Below are 25,127 nucleotides of genomic sequence, written 5' to 3' on the forward strand. Positions count from 1 at the left end.
CAGAGCCACGCTCATCCCAGCGCTAATTATGGAGCGAGAATTAACATGCTGATGCCAATCCCTAACTCTCATACATAACGCAATTTAAATTATTTCACTATTAGAATATCATGAAATTTTTTCGGATATCTGAAATGCATTTTTTCGGATACCAATTTTTGTATATATTGACTCGACCAATCAGAATGACGCAAATGCACAAACGGCAGAGGTAAACACAGAGCATCTGCAGGTTCCATGAATTTGAATTTCATGGAACCACACACCTGATAATAGTCCCCTCCAGAAATGAGCCCATGTTGGCAAAAAGTAGTATTTTTAGGGCTGGCTCTTTCACCAAAGGCTATAGCCTACATGGCTCATATTATCAGGCTGGTGTGCTACTTTAGCAATGAGCATTCTGCTTTTATCCTAACAGATGTAATAGCATAGTATTAGCGGGTAGGCTATAGATGGCTAAAGCATGGCCTTGCCCATCTGCATTTGTTTAGGCCACCCCAAAGGCGCTAATCATTAGCTAGATCACAAAGTCTAAGTGTTCAGAATTTTGGCTCCATTATGACACCACTGTGAAAAAATGCCATTAAGTCAAATATACACCACTCTTACTGTATAAAACACGTGGAGAGCTGGTTGTGCAGGCTTTTGATCCAGCACTGCTCAGGCACATCTAAGTCCACTTCACAAGGTCATGTTGAGCAGTTGATTTGTAGAATCTGGCGAGTTGGACTGGAACAAAAGTCTACACACCCAGTAGCTCCCCTGATGTGCTATAACATTAGCCTACAACCAAAAAGTATTATAAAATAATTCCTTAATTAAGTGAATCAGGTATCAAATGGCTATACTTTGAAGCAAGGTAGCTACAGTGGGGAAAAAAAGTATTTAGTCAGCCACCAATTGTGCAAGTTCTCCCACTTAAAAAGATGAGAGAGGCCTGTCATTTTCATCATAGGTACACGTCAACTATGACAGACAAATTGAGAAAAGAAAATCCAGAAAATCACATTGTAGGATTTTTAATGAATTTATTTGCAAATGATGGTGGAAAATAAGTATTTGGTCACCTACAAACAAGCAAGATTTCTGGCTCTCACAGACCAGTAACTTCTTCTTTAAGAGGCTCCTCTGTCCTCCACTCGTTACCTGTATTAATGGCACCTGTTTGAACTTGTTATCGGTATAAAAGACACCTGTCCACAACCTCAAACAGTCACACTCCAAACTCCACTATGGCCAAGACCAAAGAGCTGTCAAAGGACACCAGAAACAAAATGGTAGACCTGCACCAGGCTGGGAAGACTGAATCTGCAATAGGTAAGCAGCTTGGTTTGAAGAAATCAACTGTGGGAGCAATTATTAGGAAATGGAAGACATACAAGACCACTGATAATCTCCCTCGATCTGGGGCTCCACGCAAGATCTCACCCCGTGGGGTCAAAATGATCACAAGAACGGTGAGCAAAAATCCCAGAACCACACGGGGGGACCTAGTGAATGACCTGCAGAGAGCTGGGACCAAAGTAACAAAGCCTACCATCAGTAACACACTACGCCACCAGGGACTCAAATCCTGCAGTGCTAGACGTGTCCCCCTGCTTAAGCCAGTACATGTCCAGGCCCGTCTGAAGTTTGCTAGAGTGCATCCAGAAGAGGATTGGGAGAAAGTCATATGGTCAGATGTAACCAAAATAGAACTTTTTGGTAAAAACTCAACTTGTCGTGTTTGGAGGACAAAGAATGCTGAGTTGCATCCAAAGAACACCATACCTACTGTGAAGCATGGGAGTGAAAACATCATCCTTTGGGGCTGTTTTTCTGAAAAGGGACCAGGACGACTGATCCGTGTAAAGGAAAAATGAATGGGGCCATGTATCGTGAGATTTTGAGTGAAAACCTCCTTCTATCAGCAAGGGCATTGAAGATGAAACGTGGCTGGGTCTTTCAGCATGACAATGATCCCAAACACACCGCCCGGGCAACGAAGGAGTGGCTTCGTAAGAAGCATTTCAAGGTCCTGGAGTCTCCAGATCTCAACCCCATAGAAAATCTTTGGAGGGAGTTGAAAGTCCGTGTTGCCCAGCGACAGCCCCAAAACATCACTGCTCTAGAGGAGATCTGCATGGAGGAATGGGCCAAAATACCAGCAACAGTGTGTGAAAACCTTGTGAAGACTTACAGAAAACGTTTGACCTGTGTCATTGCCAACAAAGGGTATATAAGAAAGTATTGAGAAACTTTTGATATTGACCAAATACTTATTTTCCACCATAATTTGCAAATAAATTCATTAAAAATCCTACAATGTGATTTTCTGGATTTTTTTTCCTCATTTTGTCTGTCATAGTTGACGTGTACCTATGATGAAAATTACAGGCCTCTCTCATCTTTTTAAGTGGGAGGACTTGCACAATTGGTGGCTGACTAAATACTTTTTTTCCCCACTGTAAGTGGGAGGCCTCTAGACTGACTTTTTCAAGTGCCAAGGCATGAAAGAAGTTAGTTATTTCATCGAACATGTTCATGAAAAAAATTGCTATTTCATCTAACAAGTTCAGGGAATGCATGATGGATATTTTGATGTGCAACATGTCATTATAGGATCCAGAATAATCAGATATACTTTTTTAGATTAATTTGCCCGCATGTTTTTTGTGCATATTGGCCTAGGCAATGTGCTACATAATTTACCACCTGAGGAAGTGGGAACTCAAAACACATTAGCTACAAGGAACTCTAAATATGATATTGTTGATAGGCCGTTTCCCCGTAGTAGTGATCAGAGCAAAAATGAGTAAGAGTTCCTTGTCTGCCTGACTGATATGAAAGAGATTTCTCATTTAGATTACACATTAATTTTTGATTAAGAACCCTCTACTTTACTGTTGACCATGCCTGATATTTCATTAATATCCTGTACGCTGGGATACTCACAGATACATGCTACAACAACTTACCTCCTCTCTGGAGACAGCACTAAAGGACAAGCCATGATGATATAAGCTTCAAATAGTCATCAATAATTTATTATGTCAGGGATATGGCGTGTTTCATAGGTTGTCAAAAGAAGTGCATCATACTTTTTCAGCATGAACGCTAAAGGCGCCTCGTAAATATTTTCTTGCCAAGTCATGGTTGTAATATTCAAATTCACAGGTAACTCAAATTCACAGGGTTTCAGATTTGTAACTGCCACATTCCAAGCACAAAAAAAATTTATTCAGTCCTTCTAGCGCATTGTGTCCATCTTGGTACCTTGAGTGAGTCCACCTCGTTCTTGAGCCTGCTGTTCTCAGAGTGCAGGTCTCTCATACGGTGCTCGGCCTGGCCCAGCTGGGTTTCCAGCTCTGCCTCCAGCTCTCTGCTGCCCTCCTGGAACTCCAGCAGCTCCTCCTGGGCCTCCTGGTAACTGACAGGGCATACACCACCGGAGAGGACATGGTTAGTAAACCATTATACCATTGTTATTTTACAGTCTATTGGTTTTTACTTTGAAATGAAATGGACCCAATAGTGTATCTAAGAGTTATAAATAAAAATCACACAATCGTGTTGCAGCCTAATGTGATCAATGGTATATTATCCTTGATCTTCTTTGTTAATCTAAAAACATACAAATCCCTCATGGCATCGGTACTTAAACATACACAAATGTCTTAAGGCAATTTAAACGTTGGAAATTGAAAGTGCAGATCATGTTTCACTGCTTAACAAAGCCCACACAGGATTTGTACTGTTACACTGCTTAAAAAGGTGGAATATGCAAAAACCATTTCCAAAAATTCAAATAGTTCACCTAATTTCAGTTTGTGACAAAACAAGCAGTCATTCCAACTAAAACGCTGTGAAATACAATACATTACCAAATGTAGGTGGACACCTGCTTGTCAAACATCTTATTCCAAAATCATGGGCATTAATATGAAGTTGGTCCCCTCTTTGCTGCTATAACAGCCTCTACTCTTCTGGGAAGGCTTTCCACTAGATGTTGGAACATTGCTGCGGGGACTTGCTACCATTCAGCCACAAGAGCATTAGTGAGGTCGGGCACTGATGTTGGGCAATAAGGCCTGGCTCGCAGTCGGCGTTCCAATTCATCCCAAAGGTGTTCGATAGGGTTGAGGTCAGGGCTCTGTGCAGGCCAGTTAAGTTCTTCCACACCGATCTCGACAAACAATTTTTGTATGCTTTGTGCACGGGGGCATTGTCATGCTGAAAAAGGAGAGGGCCTTCCCCAAACTGTTGCCACAAAGTTGGAAGCACAGAATCGTCTAGAATGTCATTGTATGCTATAGCGTTAAGATTTCCCTCCACTGGAACTAAGGGGCCTAGCCCGAACCATCAAAAACAACCCCAGACCATTATTCCTCCTCCACCAAACTTTACAGTTGACACTATGCATTGGGGCAGGTAACATTCTCCTGGCATCCGCCAAACCCAGATTCTTCAGTCGAACTGCCAGATGGTGAAGCGTGATTCATCACTCCAGAGAACACGTTTCCACTGCTCCTGAGTCCAATGGCGGTAAGCTTTACACCACTCCAGTCGACGCTTGGCATTGCACATGGTGATCTTAGGCTTGAGTGTGGCTGCTCGACCATGGAAACCCATTTCATGAAGCTCCCAAAGTTTGGAACTCGGTAGTGAGTGTTGCAACCGAGGACAGACGATTTTTACGTGCTTCACCACTCGGCGGTCCCGTTCTGTGAGCTTGTGTGGCCTACCACTTTGCGGCTGAGCCGTTGATGCTCCTAGACGTTTCCACTTCACAATAACAACACTTACAGTTGACCAGGGCAGCTCTAGGAGGGCAGACATTTTACAAACTGACTTGTTGGAAAGGTGGCATCCTAAGACGGTGCCACGTTGAAAGTCACTGAGCTCTTCAGTAAGGCCATTTTACTGCCAATATTTGTCTATGGAGATTGGATGGCTGTGTGCTCGATTTTATACACCTGTCAGCAACGGGTGTGGCTGAAATAGCTGAATTCACTCATTTGAAGGGGTGTCCACATACTTTTGTATATATAGTGTTTTTGTATATATAGTTTATATTTTCCATAACCCAAAATATAATATTTTCAACTGTTTGAAGCTGGTGTACAAAACCGTAGGGTAAAACAAAATCCACACAGGATTTGTACTGTTACACATCTTAACCCTATTAGTCCCGAAACCCCAGCAAAACTTGGCTTTTCATTTATCAGACTTTCATTTATCTGCATGTCCAGCACTTATATATTTAGCCTCACAATAAAGTGTTTTACAATTTTATTTCAGGACAACCAGGGCTACAAGTAGAACACAAAACAAATTCACATAAACAGTTGCATTCATGAGTTTTATTCACAAATAAAGCAAAAACCTGATAAAAATTAATTTATATGAATGATGTAAGTACAGAAATGGTTTGCTCACCGGGAAATAAATATCTAACTAGTCAGTGACAAATGTGTGGAGTTTGGAGCTTGTGACAGAAACTATGTGAGCTTATTATGTTATTATAGAGACACTACACTGAGTGAACAAAACAGTAGGATCACCTGCTTTTTCCATGACATAGATTGACTGACCAGGTGAATCCAGGTGAAAGCTAGGATCCCTTATTGATGTCAGCTGTTAAATCCACCAAATCAGTGTAGAAGGGGAGGAGACAGGTTAAATGATTTTTATGCCTTGAGACAAATGAGACATGGATTGTGTATGTGTGCTATTCAGAGGATGAATGGGCAAGACAAAATATTTAAGTAGCTTTGAACGGAGTATGGTAGTAGGTGCCAGGCGCAACGGTTTGAGTGTGTCAAGAACTGCAATGCTGCTGTGTTTTTCACGCTCAACAGTTTCCCGTGTGTATCAAGAACGGTGCACCACCCAAAGGACATCCAGCCAACGGCTGGTCGAAAACAGGTAATTGATGAAGGGGACAAAGGAGGACTAGGGCATGGAGAAAACCACATGAGTACATGCATCCATCATGCCGCGTGTCAACATTGCAGGCTGGTGGTGATGGTGTGGGGGTGTGTTTTCATGGCACACATTGGGCCCCTTGATAAAAGTGGAGTAAGGTATGAATGTCACAGGATATGGAACATCAATGCCAATCAGGTGCATCCCTTCATTGCAGCAGTGTATCCATCTGCGAATAGTTTTTTTTAACAGGATAATGCCCCATGCCACAAGGCTAGGATTGTCCAGGAATGGTTCCACGAACATGACAGTGAATTCCGCTTACTGCAGCAGCCTGCCTAGTCACCAGATCTCAATCCGATTGAGCATCTGTGGGATGAGATGGGAACGAGCTATTCAGAGTAGAGATCCACTACCAGCCAACTTCACACAACTGTGGGAAGCATTAGAGTCAACATCGGCCAGAACGCTGTTCTGAGGGCAAAAGGTGGTGCAACTCAATATTAGGAAGGTGTTCCTAATGTTTTGTACACTCAATGTATGTCCTGGGATTTCCTATGATCTTCTATGTAGAAGAACCCCTTACCTTCTATCGACTTTTGTGTAGCTTGTGAGCATCATTGAGCATTGAGTCTCAGCTTTTCCTACATGGCTTTTAATAGTGTGTAGCACAAACCATTCGGACTCTACGGACGCTTTTGTAAAAAGACCCGGCCCCGGGCCCCTTCGGGATCCGCGCTTGCCTCACAAACCCCGCTCTAGCTCATGACAACATTACTCTGCTCTCGCTGTGGGCAGAGACACCGTTTATAGCTCAGTGGCAGAGACGAACTACAAATTGAACTTCGTGAGTAAGATTCCTAAATTGATAGTGCAGTTTGATAAGGCGATTTTTCAGCTAGGTAGCTACTTTACATGCTGATATTGACTTTGGTATTATTGTGTGTAGCTATGTTTTCTAGCTAGCTACCTACCTAGCTAGCTAGCCAGCCAGCCCAGAGAGAGAGAGAGCATTGCATTGTGGGTTTTGTAGTAGACTTGAGCTGCAAACAGATTTCCAAAAACGATTTTCACGTTTCTACTAACCTTGTTATAACGACAAAATGAAATATTTGTTTACAAAAAAAATATTTTCATATATTAGTGTTATTTAACACTGTTAATCGTAGAGATAAGTGGTTTGGGGTGGATTATCCCTTTAACAAAGCCCAATGGTACAACCCAGAAGTCTGTAGCTCAAACACACAATGTTTAAAAAGGGTTAGAAGTCCAAAACGGTGTTACGGTGGGACTCATTGGGTTAACAAAGACCACACAGGATTTATGCCTGACTGTTGTTTGTTTCTTCTGTGTTTTCATATTTGTGTTATGTATTCATGTGTGAGCTGGGCCAAGATTTTCCTCTTGTAGGACAATAAACGTGATTCTGATTTTGTTACACTGAACTCACATGATCCAGCTAATCAAAAGAACCCTTTGACTTCACCTCATTGTTTACTAACACATCTCGTCACTGGTCCACCTTGGCCTCTCCATATGGCAACAAACTATCTGTCCGTTACCCAGAGCACCAGTAGATATTATATAAATAACCACGAGGTTGGGTTGTTTACTGTGGGTATGCGACCAGGGCAGAGCATGTTTTGTGTAACTCAAACCATTCAGACTCTACAGACGTTTTTGTAAAAAGACCCGGCCCTGGGCCCCAACGGGATCAGCCCTTGTTACGGTGGGACTCATTGGGTTAACAACGCCCACACAGGATTTGTACTGTTACACTGCTTAACAGCGTTTCAGGGTGGGGGGGTTGAGTGTGGTTATGTAAGTAAGTGTCTGGCGCCTGCTACAGCCATGGATATAAATACAGCTGCTCTAAAAATGTCAATGACCGGGGGCCATCGGCATGGCACGCTACAGGCATGTGACTGGCGGGACAGGTGAAAGGGGTCCCTGGAGCCAGGAAAGCCATCAAAGAGCACTCACTGTCCTGCTATGGGGTGTCCTGTGCTGTGACCCTGGGGGCAGTGGTGTTTTGAAGGGGAAAGCCCACTTCCTCCATCTGTGTTTTTTTCCAAACGCAGCAGCACCCTCGTGGCCTTTGAACCGCTTGAGGCAGATGTCCCTATAGGATATCCCTGAGCTGTCAGGGAACCCGTCCATCCTCCTCACTTTACTACAAAAAATGTTTTTGCAACAGTGTTTGGGGGAATCCTCAAGCAAGAGCATCTATTGTTGATAGTAAGAAAGAATATTGTACAACTGCTTCACTACAAAATTCATCTGAAACACATTTATCGAGCAATACAAAGGGAAGTGGATTTGAATCCCCTCGGGTGTAAATCTCCAGAGAGCCTTAGCGCAATTCCACAGTAACAGAATTGGGCGGAGACTCATTTTTCACTTCAAAATGTTACCAAACAAAAACCCTTGATTTCAAAGTTGAACTAATCATACAACTCTATGCACATGGACAATTTTTAACATCTTCTCTGAATTAAGATTCAAAGATGTCTGCAGATAGAATGGGGTGTCAGCTATGACATGACACCTTGACTTTGAAAAAAATATATTTTGGTTATTGAACTACAGTAAGTGAAGTGGATTTACATCCGGTAACGGAATTACAGTAACGGAATTAGGCCTGCATCATGGGTCCCTGATCTGTACTATACAGAAATGCATAATTATGGACACAAATATAATTCTCTTCATGGTGATGTATCCTGAATAGGTACACAAAGGTAGAAATATGTAATATCCTTATTTTGCATATTTGGTTATTATTCTACACACTGGCTATTATTCTACTGAGCTCTGCCTCTAAACAAGACCACATTTGGTTGGTCTGGACCAGGCCAAATCTGAACCAAATCATAGACGTCTATGTTTCACAAGTTAGGACATCACAGTACAGCACAGTAGAGTACAGTACAGTACAAAACAGAGTAGAGTTCAGTACAGTAGATATATCTTCAGTACAATACAGTACATTATACTGTACTGAACTCTAATCTAGTTTTCTTTCTCGTTCTGTCATCTGGTGGTCAAAGCAAGACTGTGAAAACAGTCTGGACAACCCCTCCCTCTCACTCTCCCTCTGCTTCTCTCTCCTCTCTCCAGTTAATTTCACTTCTTCTGGCTCTTACTGACACCTACCACCTACCCTCTTTCCATTTACTGTAACAAGCATCCTCATCCACTGAGCATCGACCGGCACCGGACGTTGAAAAGTAGTTAAACTTTGGTCAGTCTGCCTGGGCCAGACCAAATCTGAACCAATCATAGACGTTTATGTTTCACAAGTTTGGACAGCACAGTACGTAGAGACAGGGGTCGCGATAATGCAGAATTGTGCATTTTCTACGTTGGAAAAAAAGCTAAAACGCATAAGAATTATTTTGCTGTGTTTTGTAAACGCTGATTTGAAAATGCTTCTTATTATAATACTAGCTCGGCATCTGACTAATTTTGTGCTTCAGTTGCACTTCTCCACTCGGATGAGAATTCACGAACACGCATTTTATCAGCAGACAGTGCTCTGACTGATGTGTAGCTACTTGTCTCTGTACTTTTCTTGGTGTAGCCTACCCTACTTTTCTCTAAAATGCAAGATTTACTTCATGCAAAACATTAGGAAATGTAGCTGGCTACATTCTTTCTATGATAAACATTAGAAATATGATGGCCATGCATTGTTTTTGCAAAAAGTACCTTTCTTTTTCATTGTAAGATAATTTACTTGTGTGACTGCCAGCCAAATAGTGTTGCAGTTTTCTTTTGTCATCTGATGAAAATAAAGCCAGATTTTCTGCCAAATGTGTTGCACTAATGTATTTTCTGTCATTGAAAACAATAGTTGCACGCCCCTACTCATTCTATTGAAGCAAAAAAAACACTGACTTTCAAAATAAAACGCAGGTGAAATGATTTATATATAACGCAGATTTTTTGAAGGTCTGTGTTTTGAAAATGCAGATTTCTGAACTCTAACGCAACCCCTGGTAGATTACAGAACAGTACAGTAAAGAAAAGTAGAGTACTGTACTGTTCTGTAATCTACCAGGGGTTGCATTAGAGGTGACCCAACTGGGGTTTGTTACTACAATTTCCCATTGTAGCCAATAAATGCAGATTTGGTAACAGAATTACGAGTTGTAATCACTTTATAATTCATAAACAAACTTGATATCAGTAAAAACACTATAACTATTTGGTAAGTCTACCTTTACTTGTTACTTCTGTGAACTTAAATATCTTAAAGATGTGGGTTTTTGGAAACAGAATTACAAGGCAATGTTTCTTCAACTTACAGAAGGCAAATCATTTCTTCAAAACTAAATATAAGTGTTGATATTATTTGGGAGGGGTCTTTACTTCAACATTATTGTGCTTTCTAATACCTTTTAAGTCTTTTTCCTGGTAGATGTTGTCTAAGACCCCCTTTTCCATCTGTTTGACCATAAATCAAAGCCTTTGCTTATTTCTAATTTGTAGAATAGAAAATGGTTGAATAAAAAAAAATAAACGTTTAGCTTTCATTTAACACCCAATTTGGCATGCTCCTATAAACTTCATATGTTGGTGCTCATGGGTCCTTTAACATGGAACTTCTCCTTATATAACTTAGTGCCGGGTGTGTCTGTGGTCCACTGCAATCTTATCAGCAGTCTTTTGTTTCAAACAGTAGTAGGCCTATGCTGTGTGATGAGAATGTTCATTGAGTGAAATACACCAGAGCTAATTCCATTACAGGGAGCAGAGTCACGTCTGTCGCCCACTGCCAGTCTCTCACAGATGAGAAAAGATAACACAAATCTAAACACCGCTTTTACGTAATCCCATTCAGTAGACTATATTAGAATAGAGAGACATACTAGGGCTTTTGTTTTTAATGTGAAACCAGATGTGCCTTTGGAAGTATAAAGGAGCATTGAAGGAAATTCCTAACAAGGTCTTACATAAAAGGACTTTCACAGGTGAAACTTGATATATCATTCATTACAGCTCTTTAAAATGACAGAATGATGAAAGCTATTTGAGGTCCATGTAACAAGTCTGGCTGGGGAATTTCCTTTCAGAAGTATTCATGATTTTAAAAGTACAGGTAGTGTTACTTGGATCCCACGCACAGTGAAACCACAGGATTCCAACATCATACTGTAACCCCTCTGAGTTCCTGGTGAGTTCAAGTAAAAGTTAAGCCTGATGATGACCATAGAGATAGCATTAATGTAACATAAAAAGGCATGATTTGTGCATATCTTACTTTTTCTTGTACTTGAGGGAAAGAGCCTTCCAGAAGTTAATCTCCTCGTCTTTCGAGGAGAATTTTGGAATCATATCAGTGTCCATGGTATACATGTAGATCTGAAAAATCAAGAGAAACAAGTTCTATTATACAACTGTACATGGTAAAACAAACAATCATATTCATCAGTAGCACTGTTGGGTCACACAAGTTGAGTGGCAACACATCATCATGTAGATAAACAACCACCAGAGCAAATATGATACATTAGATATTTTGCCAAAAAGGAAATAGAATAGGACCAGAGTAGAGTACACAGAGCATCCATCAGTGACATGGAGGACATTTTTTATTAGACACACTGCTCTGACAGAATGACCTGCAGTACCCTGCTCTGTCCTTTTCAATCAATACCTTTACAGCATTCTCTCAAGCTTTTTCTGTACAGTTGTAGTCGAGTGCCATAGTGTGTTTATGCGTAATGGTTGGGTGCCCTCTCTCGAGCCCTCTCTTCTGTATCTAATTACAAAACACATAACTGACTGGAATGATGTTCAACTCAGCAATTTCAACTCTTGTCCAATAATAATTTATTATGCACTGTGTGCCAAAGCCATAGAACCTCTCTTCTGCAGTCTGCCTGGCTCTTGAACTTCCTCTGCCAAAAGTGTTGGGCTTCCAGGGAAGCAAGCTTTATATAGCCTAGATCTAACTCATCACAAGACAGACATCAACTCTTGGGCTGTATCATCAAGTCCCATCAGGCCGCACAAAGCTGCAGATCAATGATTTAGCCGGGAATAAATAATCAAAAGGGCCTGTCTGAGTCCCTAGACTCAGAGTGTAGAGGATCATTGTACCATCTAAATCGATGTGAAATATATTTTCAATTACCAAAAATATTATATTTTCAATTGGTGTACAAAACTGAAAGTAAAAGACGCAAAAACGAAACTTAAGAACAGGAAGCATAGAAATTGATCACATAGAACAGATCTACCGCTTCTTAGACTTGCTTTCAATAAGAATTACAGATCTATAACTCACATTTCTATGTGAATTTGGTCAATTTCCTCCAGCACAGAAGGAAGGGTAACAACAACGCTTCAGAATACAGATTTGAGTTTCCAAGAAACAAGCCCGGAGCCCTGAGCTGAAGCCATGGGTTGGGGGGGGGGGGTGTTGGAACATGAATGAGGATCTAGATCTTGGACTGTTATATTGCTCCCAATCAAATGTCAGCGTTTTGGGTTGATACAGGCCTAACCACTCACGGAGTAGGTTTATGTGGGCGCTGTACAATAATCTGATAAAAGGCTGCAAGTGAATAATGACAATATAAATTATTTTTATAAATAATAATAGTTTTGGTGGGTGCTTATATTTGTCCTATTTCCCACATGTGTATTATTACGCATGTGTGAATTGGAAATGTGTTTTTTTGCATATCCCAACCTTCCCTGAGACACACTCGGAGAGAGGGGTCAAGGCCAGGGTCTCCCATGGAGCAATTAGGGTTGAGTGCCTTGTTCAAGGGCACATTGACAGATTTTTTCACCTTATCAGCTCGGGGATTCAAACTAGCGACCTTTCGGTTACTGGCCCAACGCTCTAACCACTAGGCTACCTGCCACCTGCCACCTTCGATATTAGTTTTTTTTTCCGGAACCAGTTGGCTAGGATGCAAGAGCCGAAGGCCTCGATCATACAGACAGCGTCATTGCATTTTGGTACACCAGAAGTACATTCATTTCCAATGGAACGCTGCGTTTGCCTCGCAGCATTGCATTGCAGAGGCAGTTGCAGTGCGTTCTGTGTGGTGCATACGTTGGATGTATCAAACTTATGCGTAAAACTGTATACGTAGACAGATTGACAGAAATGGTAGTAGAAGATGAATATTGAACTTTTGTTGCACACATATCCAGATTATGCTGCGTACCATTTTGCGCAATGACGCTATCGGTGTGATCGAGGTGTAACTGTACTGTAGTAGGTCAAATCAACATCTGGAGTCTAGACTGGGATTTTAAATAGATTCTACTCACTCTCAATTCTGCAATGAATGTGGGGTTTTGATGAACGTAAACAATGGTCACCACAGGAAGTAGCCTAGGTACAGTGCCTTCAGAAAGTATTCATACCCCTTGACTTATTCCACAAATTAAATCCAGAAATATCTAATTTACATAGGTATTCACACTCCTGAGTCAAACCTTTGTAGAAACACCTATGCCAGCGATTACAGCGGAGTCTTTCTGGGTAAATCTCTAAGAGCTTTGCACAACTGGATTGTACAACATTTGCCCAATATTCCTTTCAAAATTCTTCAAGCTCTGTCAAATTGATTGTTGATCATTGCTAGACAACCATTTTCAGGTCTTGCCATAGATTTTCCAAGTAGATTTAAGTCAAAACTATAACCTGACTACTCCAGTGTAGATTTGGCCTTGTGTTTTAGGTTATTGTCCTGCTGAAAGGGGAATTCATCTCCCAATGTCTGGTGGAAAGCAGACTGAACCAGGCTTTTCTCTAGGATTTTGCCTGTGCTTAGCTCCATTCCATTTATTTTTCTCTTGAAAAACTCCCTAGTCCTTAACGATTACAAGCATACCCATAACATGATGCAGCCACCACTATGCTTGAAAACATGTAGAGTGGTACTCAGTAATGTGTTGTATTGGATTTGCCCCAAACATAACACTTTCAGGACAAAAAGTTAATTGCTTTGCCAAATGTTTTGAAGTATTACTTTAGTGCCTTGTTGCAAACAGGATGCATGTTTTGGAATATTTTTTATTCTGTACAGGCTTCCTTTTTTTCACTCTGTCAATTAGGTTAGTATTGTGGAGTAACTACAATGTTCTTGATCCATCCTCAGTTTTCTATCACAGCCATTAAACTCTAACTGTTTAAAGTCTCATGGTGAAATCCCTGAGCGGTTTCCTTCCTCTCCGGCAACTGAGTTAGGAAGGACGCCTGTATCTTTGTAGCGACTGGGTGTATTGATACACCATCCAAAGTGTAATTCATAACTTCACCATGCTCAAAAGTGCCCTTCTTTGCGAGGTATTGGAAAACCTCCCTGGTCTTTGTGGTTGAATCTGTGTTCGAAATTCACTGCTCAACTGAGGGACCTTAGAGATAATTGTATGTGTGGGGTACAGAGATGAGGTAGTCATTCAAAAATCATGTTAAACACTATTATTGCACACAGAGTGACTGAGTCCATGCAACTTATTATGTGACTTGTTAAGCACATTTTTACTCCTGAACTTATTTAGGCTTGCCATAAGAAAGGGGTTGAATACTTATTGATTCAAGACATTTCAGCCTTTCATTTTTATTTAATTTGTAAACATTTCGAAAAACATAATTCCACTTTTACATTATGGGGTAATGTGTGTAGGCCAGTGACAAAAAAACCCTCAATTGAATCAATTTTAAATTCAGGCTGTAACACAACAAAATGTAGGAAAAAGTCGAGGGGTGTCAATACTTTCTGAAGGCACTGTATCTCTCAGCAGCATAGAGGAATTTCTAGCACATTGGCCAGTGTGTTGAAAATCATTGACAATTGATGCAAAATATAGTTTCACGATGTGTGTGAAATGGCTACGTGATCTGTGAGAAAGTCACTAATACTGACCTTTTGCCCTGCGATTAATACAAGTGGGCAACCAAGTGTCAGATAGGGGCAATTCCATGGTAACGGAATCTCACATTTTTCACTTTAAAATGTATACCCAAAAATATTTCATTAAAAGGTTTAACAAACCATAGAACTCCATGCAAAAGGGCTACTTAACAATTTCCACAGAACATTTTACAATAACACATTTACAGGAAGAACTGTGCAGACACAACGTTTTTTACTGTGTAAACTGTTCAAAGTAGTCAGTCATTGTGCATAGAGTTGTACGGTTTGTTAAACTTTAAATCAATCGTTTTTGTTTGGCATACATTTTAAAGTGAAAAATATCGGAGTCTCAGCATAATTCTGTTATCGTGGAATTGCCCATAGCCTATCACTCAAGAAAAGAGAGAGAGAGAGGTAGCCTAGCTAAATAGACAGATGGACAATGCTTCTGTTGTGCTGTACAGTTAGTGGCATTGATAGAAACCTTGGGAACAAATGTTGCTGACTGACTGACCTCTGCTCCGGCATCAAGTTACATTGAATGTAGTGACATAAAATACTATTCATGGCCACAAAGGACTGAGCCAGACTGAGTCTTGAGAGAGGCAGTAAAATAGCTTAATATGCTGTACAGAAATCCTAGAAGGATGAACAGAATACTGCAGTGGATTTCCAATTTGCCATGTAGTCTACCTTGTGCTGTGATTTACTTGAACGCTCAAATCAACCTACAACATTGTTTTACATGTCAATGTTAGGTAACCTTGTTGAACATGATGTTAAGAAAATGCTTTTAGAACATATTATACGTTTATCGAGCGCCTAGCACAAGCTTAGAGAGATGTGGCCACAGCCATATTGATACAATGTCATGGAAATGGTTGAGCGTCCGCACGCCTACTTCACTCATGGCTTTTTGATCAAAACTCTGATCAAGAAGTGAATAAACTAAAAGCTAAAACTACCAATTTGAGATGGAACAACAATTAAATGCTATCAATCATGTTAACAAGCCTGTATAGTCTGTTCAAAAATCCACTTGCATACGTTTTTGAGCTCATTCAGCTGTAGGCTACATTAAAGTGATTTTTACATGGGCAGGGGAATCGGATCTACTGTTACCCGACATTAGTAAGCGAGCTAAATTAATGACGTCCACAATAACAAAGTAGTTCGCTAACATCGAATAAGCCTGTATAGTCCAGTCAAAAACCCACTTGCACATGTTTTTGTGTTCATTCAGCGAGCAAAGTCTATCAGTGTTAACCCCCTAGCGTGGATTGACTCCCAAGGTGCGTCAATCTAACTAACATAATACAAAAATCCCCATCAAACTAGAGATATTCGTTTTTTTTGCATTGGATACATCTCAATTCACCACATCTGCCAGTAAAAGGTGGCAGAGCTAGAGCTGTGTTTGTCAGACCATGAGACATCCCGAAAATCGGCCTTCTCACGAAAAACGTATGTAGCATCCAAACGGTTTGACCTACAAACTATTATGACCACTCTATGAAAATGGTAGACTCTCACGAACACGATGGTGTTCTCGGCACTCTTCTGAAGGTATCCAGTCCTGGTTTTTAAAAAACAAATGGAAGTATGAAGGTCGTTTTGTGCCTACCCAAAAAAGGGGTTAAATATATATACAGTGGGGGAAAAAAGTATTTAGTCAGCCACCAATTGTGCAAGTTCTCCCACTTAAAAAGATGAGAGAGGCCTGTAATTTTCATCATAGGTACAAGTCAACTATGACAGACAAAATGAGAAGAAAAAAAATCAAGAAAATCACATTGTAGGATTTTTTATGAATTTATTAGCAAATTATGGTGGAAAATAAGTATTTGGTCAATAACAAAAGTTACTCAATACTTTGTTATATACCCTTTGTTGGCAATGACACAGGTCAAACGTTTTCTGTAAGTCTTCACAAGGTTTTCACACACTGTTGCTGGTATTTTGGCCCATTCCTCCATGCAGATCTCCTCTAGAGCAGTGATGTTTTGGGGCTGTCGCTGGGCAACACGGACTTTCAACTCCCTCCAAAGATTTTCTATGGTGTTGAGATCTGGAGACTGGCTAGGCCACTCCAGGACCTTGAAATGCTTCTTACGAAGCCACTCCTTCGTTGCCCGGGCGGTGTGTTTGGGATCATTGTCATGCTGAAAGACCCAGCCACGTTTCATCTTCAATGCCCTTGCTGATGGAAGGAGGTTTTCACTCAAAATCTCACGATACATGGCCCCATTCATTCTTTCCTTTACACGGATCAGTCGTCCTGGTCCCTTTGCAGAAAAACAGCCCCAAAGCATGATGTTTCCACCCCCATGCTTCACAGTAGGTATTGTGTTCTTTGGATGCAACTCAGCATTCTTTGTCCTCCAAACACGACGAGTTGAGTTTTTACCAAAAAGTTATATTTTGGTTTCATCTGACATTCTCCCAATCCTCTTCTGGATCATCCAAATGCACTCAAGCAATCTTCAGACGGGCCTGGACATGTACTGGCTTAAGCAGGGGGACACGTCTGGCACTGCAGGATTTGAGTCCCTGGCGGCGTAGTGTGTTACTGATGGTAGGCTTTGTTACTTTGGTCCCAGCTCTCTGCAGGTCATTCACTAGGTCCCCCCGTGTGGTTCTGGGATTTTTGCTCACCGTTCTTGTGATCATTTTGACCCCACGGGGTGAGATCTTGCGTGGAGCCCCAGATCGAGGGAGATTATCAGTGGTCTTGTATGTCTTCCATTTCCTAATAATTGCTCCCACAGTTGATTTCTTCAAACCAAGCTGCTTACCTATTGCAGATTCAGTCTTCCCAGCCTGGTGCAGGTCTACAATTTTGTTTCTGGTGTCCTTTGACAGCTCTTTGGTCTTGGCCATAGTGGAGTTTGGAGTGTGACTGTTTGAGGTTGTGGACAGGTGTCTTTTATACTGATAACAAGTTCAAACAGGTGCCATTAATACAGGTAACGAGTGGAGGACAGAGGAGCCTCTTAAAGAAGAAGTTACAGGTCTGTGAGAGCCAGAAATCTTGCTTGTTTGTAGGTGACCAAATACTTATTTTCCACCATAATTTGCAAATAAATTCATTTAAAATCCTACAATGTGATTTTCTGGAGAAAAAAAATCTCAATTTGTCTGTCATAGTTGACGTGTACCTATGATGAAAATTACAGGCCTCTCATCTTTTTAAGTGGGAGAACTTGCACAATTGGTGGCTGACTAAATACTTTTTTTCCCCACTGTACTTATGTAAACGTGATAGTATTTAATTTTGTATACATTTGCAAAAATGTCTACAAAACATGTTTTGCTTTGTCATTATGGGGTATTGTGTGTAGTTTGATGAGGGGAAAAAACTATTTAATCAATTTTAGAATAAGGTTGTAACGTAACAAAATGTGGACAAAGTCAAGGGGTCTGAATACTTTACAAAGGCACTATATATATATATATACAGCTCTGGAAAAAATTAAGAGACCACTGCAAAATGATCAGTTTCTCTGGTTTTACTATTTATAGGTATGTGTTTTGGTAAAATCAACATTTTTTTTTATTCTATAAACTACTGACAACATTTCTCCCAAATTCCAAATAAAAATATTGTCATTTAGAGCATTTATTTGCAGAAAATGACAACTGGTCAAAATAACAAAAAAGATGCAGTGTTGTCAGACCTCGAATAATGCAAAGAAAATAAGTTCATGTTCATTTTTAAACAACACAATACTAATGTTTTAACTTAGGAAGAGTTCAGAAATCAATATTTGGTGGAATAACCCTGATTTTCAATCACAGCTTTCATGCGTCTTGGCATGCACTCCACCAGTCTTTCACATTGATGTTGGGTGACTTTATGCCACTCCAGGAGCAAAAATTCAAGCAGCTCGGCTTTGTTTGATGGCTTGTGACCATCCATCTTCCTCTTGATCACATTCCAGAAGTTTTCAATGGGGTTCAGGTCTGGAGATTGGGCTGGCCATGACAGGGTCTTGATCTGGTGGTCCTCCATCCACACCTTGATTGACCTGGCTGTGTGGCATGGCGCATTGTCCTGCTGGAAAAACCAATCCTCAGAGTTGGGGAACAATGTCAGAGCAAAAGGAAGCAAGTTTTCTTCCAGGACAACCTTGTATGTGGCTTGATTCATGCGTCCTACAAAAAAGACAAATCTGCCCGATTCCAGCCTTGCTGAAGCACCCCCAGATCATCACCGATCCTCCACCAAATTTCACAGTGGGTGCGAGACACTGTGGCTTGTAGGCCTCTCCAGGTCTCCATCTAACCATTAGACGACCAGGTGTTGGACAAAGCTGAAAATTGGACTCATCAGAGAAAATGACCTTACTCCAGTCCTCTACGGTCCAATCCTTATGGTATTTTGCAAACCTCAGCCTGGCTCTTCTTTGCTTCTCATTGATGAAGGGCTTTTTTCTAGCTTTGCATGACTTCAGTCCTGCCCCTAGGAGCCTGTTTCGAAATGTCCTCGCCGTGCACTTCACCCCAGCTGACGTTTGCCATTCTTTTTGTAGGTGACTTGATGTCATCCTACGGTTGTTGAGTGACATTCGAATTAGTTGGCGGTCATCCTGGTCAGTAGAGAGTCGTTTTCGCCCTCTGCCGGTCTGTAGCTTTGTTGTCCCCAATGTCTGCTGCTTGACCTTGTTCTTATGAACCGCCGTCTTTGAAATTTTAAGGACGGAAGCAACCTGACGCTCACTGTATCCCTCTGCCAGTAAAGCCAGAATTGAACCCTTCTTTTCCTCACTCAAAACGTTCCTTTTCAACTCTTTTGGCATGGTCCATAGTTATTTTTTTATTAATATTACTTTTGATGTACTATTAGCACTGTTCTTGCCATCCAGCTGGTCCTATTGCAAGAGGATAGCGATGACCACAGCAGTGGTTTTTATACTTTTCCTCGTTAAATAAGATTTGGTTCAGGTGATCACCTAATCAGTACCTAATTCAGTAGAATGAGGTGTGCCTGTGTTGGAATTCAACAGACACTGGAATGGAATGGCTGTCATACATGTAGAGATGCTGATTTAAGAAATATTTGCAGTGGTTTCAGAGCTGTATATGTATGTATGTATATGTATGTATGTATGTATGTATGTATGTATGTATGTATGTATGTATGTATGTATGTATACATATGTATGTATACATATATATATATATATATATATATATATATATATATATATACATATATACACACACACACACACACACACATACACAACAGGTCAAATGTTTTAGAACACCTACTCATTCAAGGTTTTTTCTTTATTTTTACTATTTTCTACATTGTAGAATAATAGTGAAAACATCAAAACTATGAAATAACACATATGGAATCATGTAGTAACCAAACTACATGATTGTTAAACAAATGAAAATATATTTTATATTTGAGATTCTTCAAATAGCCACCCTTTGCCTTGATGAGAGCTTTGCACACTCGTTACAACAACATATTTGAGTGATATAACGTTATTCACCATATAGCCAATTATTTACTATTATTCTGCATCACATTTTGTGATATCATTTCTGCCAATGAGGAGAATTTCTCCTTTTCCCTTTAAATAATTCAGTGTAATGGAAATCTTGTCAGGGATCCCGAGTGGCGCAGCGGTCTAAGGCACTGCATCTCAGTGTTTGAGGCGTCACTACAGATCCCCTGGTTCGATTCCAGGCTGTATCACAACCGGCCGTGATTGGGAGTTCCATAGGGCGGCGCACAATTGGCCCAGCGTCGTCCGGTGTAGGCCGTCATTGTAAATAAGAATTTGTTCTTAACTGACTTGCCTAGTTAAATAAAGGTACAATAAAAATAAATAAAATGCGTGGAGGGTTGCCAGGTCCAATTAAGATTTCCAGGGTAATTGCAACTAAAAATCCGCCCACAAGACCTTAAAACTAGCAGCAAGAGTGGAAATAGCGCTTGTAGTCTGGCGATATATATGTGATTGTTTCTGTTGAATTGTGTTTTGTATGTTTGAAATGTTCTTGTCTGTATGTCTAAAACTGTACATGTCAACATGTTTACACAGGGCACAGCCGTAAAAGAGATCCAGGTCGCAGTCTGTTTTTCCCTGTTAAAATAAAGATTTACAAAAAAAAAAAGTCATAAAAACTGGAAATGAGTGACCTCTGATTCGTTCAGCCATCCCTATGGGAAAATAATAGGGACGCCGAAAATAAGGTCTGAGGTTAACACAGGCTTAAGATAACTTATACGTTTTGTTCCATGAGATAATATCAGTCAGTTAACATGACCTTTATAAATTATGAAGTCTTTATGTGCTTTTTTAAATTACATAAATTCTTCAAAATTCACAAAATGAGGTGTTAGCTGATGAAGATTATCTCATAGAACAAAACATATAAGATCTCCTAAGCCTGTGTTTTCCACAGACCTTATTTTTCGGCGTTTATCCAAAAACCCTACAAAAACCACATTCACTTTCACTTTGTCCAACGAACCATGGCAGAGTTACATTACTATTTCTCTCTACGACACGAGGGAGAAGTATGTAGCTAGCTAGTGCTGTTCGTTGTTCTTATATCACTTGTCATGGCATGGGCGCGTGCTGGCGCTGCCCTCCTCTCACTCACTCACTCACCTGCATGCAGCGCTTTCTCAACACACACACACCCCTCCGGCCCTCCTCATCACTCACTCACTCAGCAACAGCCTGCCTGGTAGTCTGCAGCAGCAGGTAACAGTGAAATGTATAGATTATATTTGAAAGAGAAATGCCACAGTGGCCGCGGTGCAATTTAGAAGTAGCCCAAAAACCTGCAACCCACGACCAATACATTTTCCCCTGTGACATCGTTTTCAAAGTAGCTAAATGTGCCATTGTACAGTGCCCCTGGAGCAATTAGGGTTAAGTACCTTGCTCAAGGGCACAGCGACAGATTTAAAAAAACAATATTGACCTTGTTGGTTCCGGTATTCAAACCAGCAACCTTTCGGTTACTGACCCAACGCTCTAATCTCGAGGCTACCTGCCGCCCTGCTAAAACAATCTGTTAAACATTAGAACATTTACTCATCTGACTACTTGAATGGTTCGTCTGACAGGCAGCCCAGATTACAATGCATGTTAGTAGCCTCATTGAGAATGTTTTAATTTTGACAGCAATTAAAAAATATGAAAATAAGTGCCTTTTTAGAAGGCTAACCGTTTAGACTAGCCAGGTAACATGGCATGAACGATAAATTGAACAAAAAAAAAATTCTACTGTGCAAGGTGGCTATCATAGCTAGCCAGCTAGTCAAAAAACCACGGCAAGCTCAGCTATCATTGATTAATATTTTGTTAGCTAGTGACGTTAGCAGAACAGCTTGATACAGTGCAGGATTTTTACAATGGATTGTTGATTTCACTATGTACCTTGGCAGCATCGTCTGGTAAGTCTCTGTTAACAACCCTACATGCCTGTAGCTAACTCTTTCAGAACAGAAGCTTAGCTAGCTTGCATTGACTGAATACTCGTTTTTCTAGCCAGCTGTTTCTAGCCCAGCTAGCTAGATAGCCACTCCTAGGTTTGGCACATCTGAAGTCCTTCACTGCAAACCATATTGAATACCATTTTATGCATAGTGTACATGAGCTGCCTGCAAAAGTGACTTTATTATTGTGGTTATTACCATACAGTTAGCTTACTAACCTTGTTTGCTGTTAGCTAGCATGCAGGCTAACTTTGGCTAACACAGTACCATGGCCATGTCAAAACTACTGTAATGTTTTAATTCTTAAAAGTCTAAGCCATTGGGGGGGGGCTCTAAGCTGACATATGGAATTGTTTCAAGATGGTCATACTATGGATCATTTAGCTATTTGATTTAGAATTTTAGGTATAAAAAAAATCTATATTTGAAAATGATTTGATACAAATTTATTTGATAAAATATCAAATTTGGCCTTTACTACTATAGCCCAGAGAAACGCATTGAATAACACATTCATAAATAGCCCAAAAAATAAAGTAAAACAATAAAATCATAAGAAACAAGGTTTTGAAGTGTTTGTCCTATATCTAGGAGATATAAGAAAGCTCAGGAAATATACAGTACCAGTCAAAAGTTTTAGAACACCTACTCATTCAAGGTTTATTTTTTATTTTTACTATTTTCTACATTGTAGAATAATAGTGAAGACATCAAAACTATGAAATAACACATATGGAATCATGTAGTAACCAAAAAAGTGTTAAATAAATCCAAATATATTTTATATTTGAGATTCTTCAAAGTAGCTACCATTTGCCTTGATGACAGCTTTGCACACTCTTTGCATTCTCTCAACCAGCTTCACCTGGAATGCTTTTCCAACAGTCTTGAAGGAGTTCCCACATATGCTGAGCACTTGTTGGCAGCTTTTCCTTCACTCTGCAGTCCGACTCATCCCGAACCATCTCAATTGGGTTGAGGTCGGGGGATTGTGGAGGCCAGGTCAATTTTGTGAATTTATCTAATTTATCTAATTTAAAAATACACATAAAGGCTTCATAATTTATAAAGGTCTTGTTAACTGACTGCTATTATCTCATAGAACAAAACGTATAAGTTTTCTTAAGCCTGTGTTAACCTCAGACCTTATTTTTCTGCGTTTATTCCAAAACCCTATTATTTTCCCATAGGGATGGCTGAACGAATCAGAGGTCACTCATTTCCGGTTTTTAGGACTACAAGCTGGCGAGCGCTATTTCCACTCTTGCTGCTAGTTTTAAGGTCTTGTGGGCGGGTTTTTAGTTGCAATTACCCTGGAAATTTACATTTACACATTACACTGAATTATTTAAAGGGGAAAGGAGAAATTCTCCTCATTGGCAAAAATGATATCACAAAATGTGATGCATAATAATAGTAAATAATTGGTGAATAACGTTGTATCACTCAAATAGGTTGTTGTAACGTAGCTAGCTAACTTAGCTACTACATGATTGAGTATTTCTAGCCGAGTTTCAGTGAATGTCATCCTTGCTTGAGGGTCTTCAGCTTTCAAGCCTGGCCCCTGGGCCCTCAAACTAAAGAGATTATAAACTGGATATCTATCCATCTATCTATACCTAAATATCTATCTATCGCAAATAATGTAGCTCGGGCACCATTGCCATTTAGCTTACTGTCATTAGTTACAAGATAGGCCTAAATAAACTGTCAAAACCAAACTGTCAGCTGTCAAACATGGGTGGCCTCAGCACGGGTACACGGGGCGTTGCTTGGATAGCTAGCTAGCTAACGTTAGCTAACTACCCCCATCAATTCGAAGGAATTGTATTTTCATCCATTTTGCAAAAATAAAGACAATGATACATTGTGTTAACGTTATACACAATTTCATACATACATTTTGCGACGTACCTGAACATTTCCATTCGATGTCTCGCCCCTTTTGATGGTTTTCAGTCCATCGTAGTCGTCCCTCTTGGTGGTTCTGTGCTTGGAAGAAACTGTTGATGCTGTGACTCACGCGCAGCCTACACAAGAGCAAGACACGCACGTGATGAGCAGAGCAAGTGCATCAAAAATACCTTTGTTTTAGCGTCATCTGGTGGTTAAAAGCTGCAATGTAAAAGCTGCAACGTTTTCAATTATACGTTTTTCCAACGAAAATGCTTACAGTATTTGACTGAGAATGTACAAAAACATTTGCCATCCTATCTCGAACCAGGATCATATTGTTGTTGAGTGGTGAATGAATTGGTTGGTTTTTGGGGGTGATCTAGTCATACTCTCCTATTCTTGAATAACATTCTGGGGGGAAGCATTTAGCTAAGTTATTAACTGGACACGTCTGTTTATTATAGACTTTATTTTTACGGCTTTATTAAAGGCTTTACTAGAAGCAAGTCACCTGTCTTGAATCCAGCTCACACACAGGTGCATAACCTGTCTCTTGTCCTGCTCCCCCCTCTTCCCAGTACCGACATTTGTTGCTTAGTAACACGTCCAAACATCCATTGTCTGTCATGGCTTCCAGGTCGCACAAAGTTGATAATGCGCCCTTTACCGTCTGGAACTCGGCCTTTGAAGACAGAATGTCGCTGCTTGCAAAGCTGGAAGAGTCCCACAGGGCCGTTAGAAAGGTTTGTGCTGGCACTTTGTGCTGCAGTGCTAGAAAAATAAACTTCTCAGTGCATGAAATGGGTGATCTAAATTGCCAACTCATAACACCCCAGTTGTGATCCATAGCCCTAGGCCTATAGATTGAGTGGTGTGAACGTTTATTATTAGATATGTGTGTGCATGCAATAACAATGCAAGTCCTTTTTAAACAAGCAAACCTGGAATACTCCCTTTACACTGTG

The 25,127-nt window shown here is 40.4% G+C and overlaps 1 protein-coding gene across 1 annotated transcript in view; it reads right to left on the reverse strand.

Moving 5' to 3' along the window:
* Window positions 1-24,234, reverse strand: part of ndel1a (nudE neurodevelopment protein 1-like 1a) — a gene marked incomplete at its 3' end in the record, with an annotated part of 36,729 nt that extends 12,495 nt beyond the window's left edge. Inside the window, exons 1-3 of the mRNA XM_084170608.1 lie at window positions 24,181-24,234; window positions 11,174-11,274; window positions 3,256-3,409 (exon numbers count right to left, since the gene is read on the reverse strand). Coding sequence (XP_084026734.1) covers window positions 3,256-3,409; window positions 11,174-11,268 — 249 coding nt within the window. The 5' untranslated portion in view covers window positions 11,269-11,274; window positions 24,181-24,234. The remainder of the gene's footprint in view (window positions 1-3,255; window positions 3,410-11,173; window positions 11,275-24,180) is intronic.
* Between the last annotated feature and the right edge of the window lie 893 nt (window positions 24,235-25,127).

Source organism: Coregonus lavaretus (assembly GCF_964263955.1).
Source record: "Coregonus lavaretus genome assembly, chromosome: 1".
NCBI lineage: Eukaryota > Metazoa > Chordata > Actinopteri > Salmoniformes > Salmonidae > Coregonus > Coregonus lavaretus.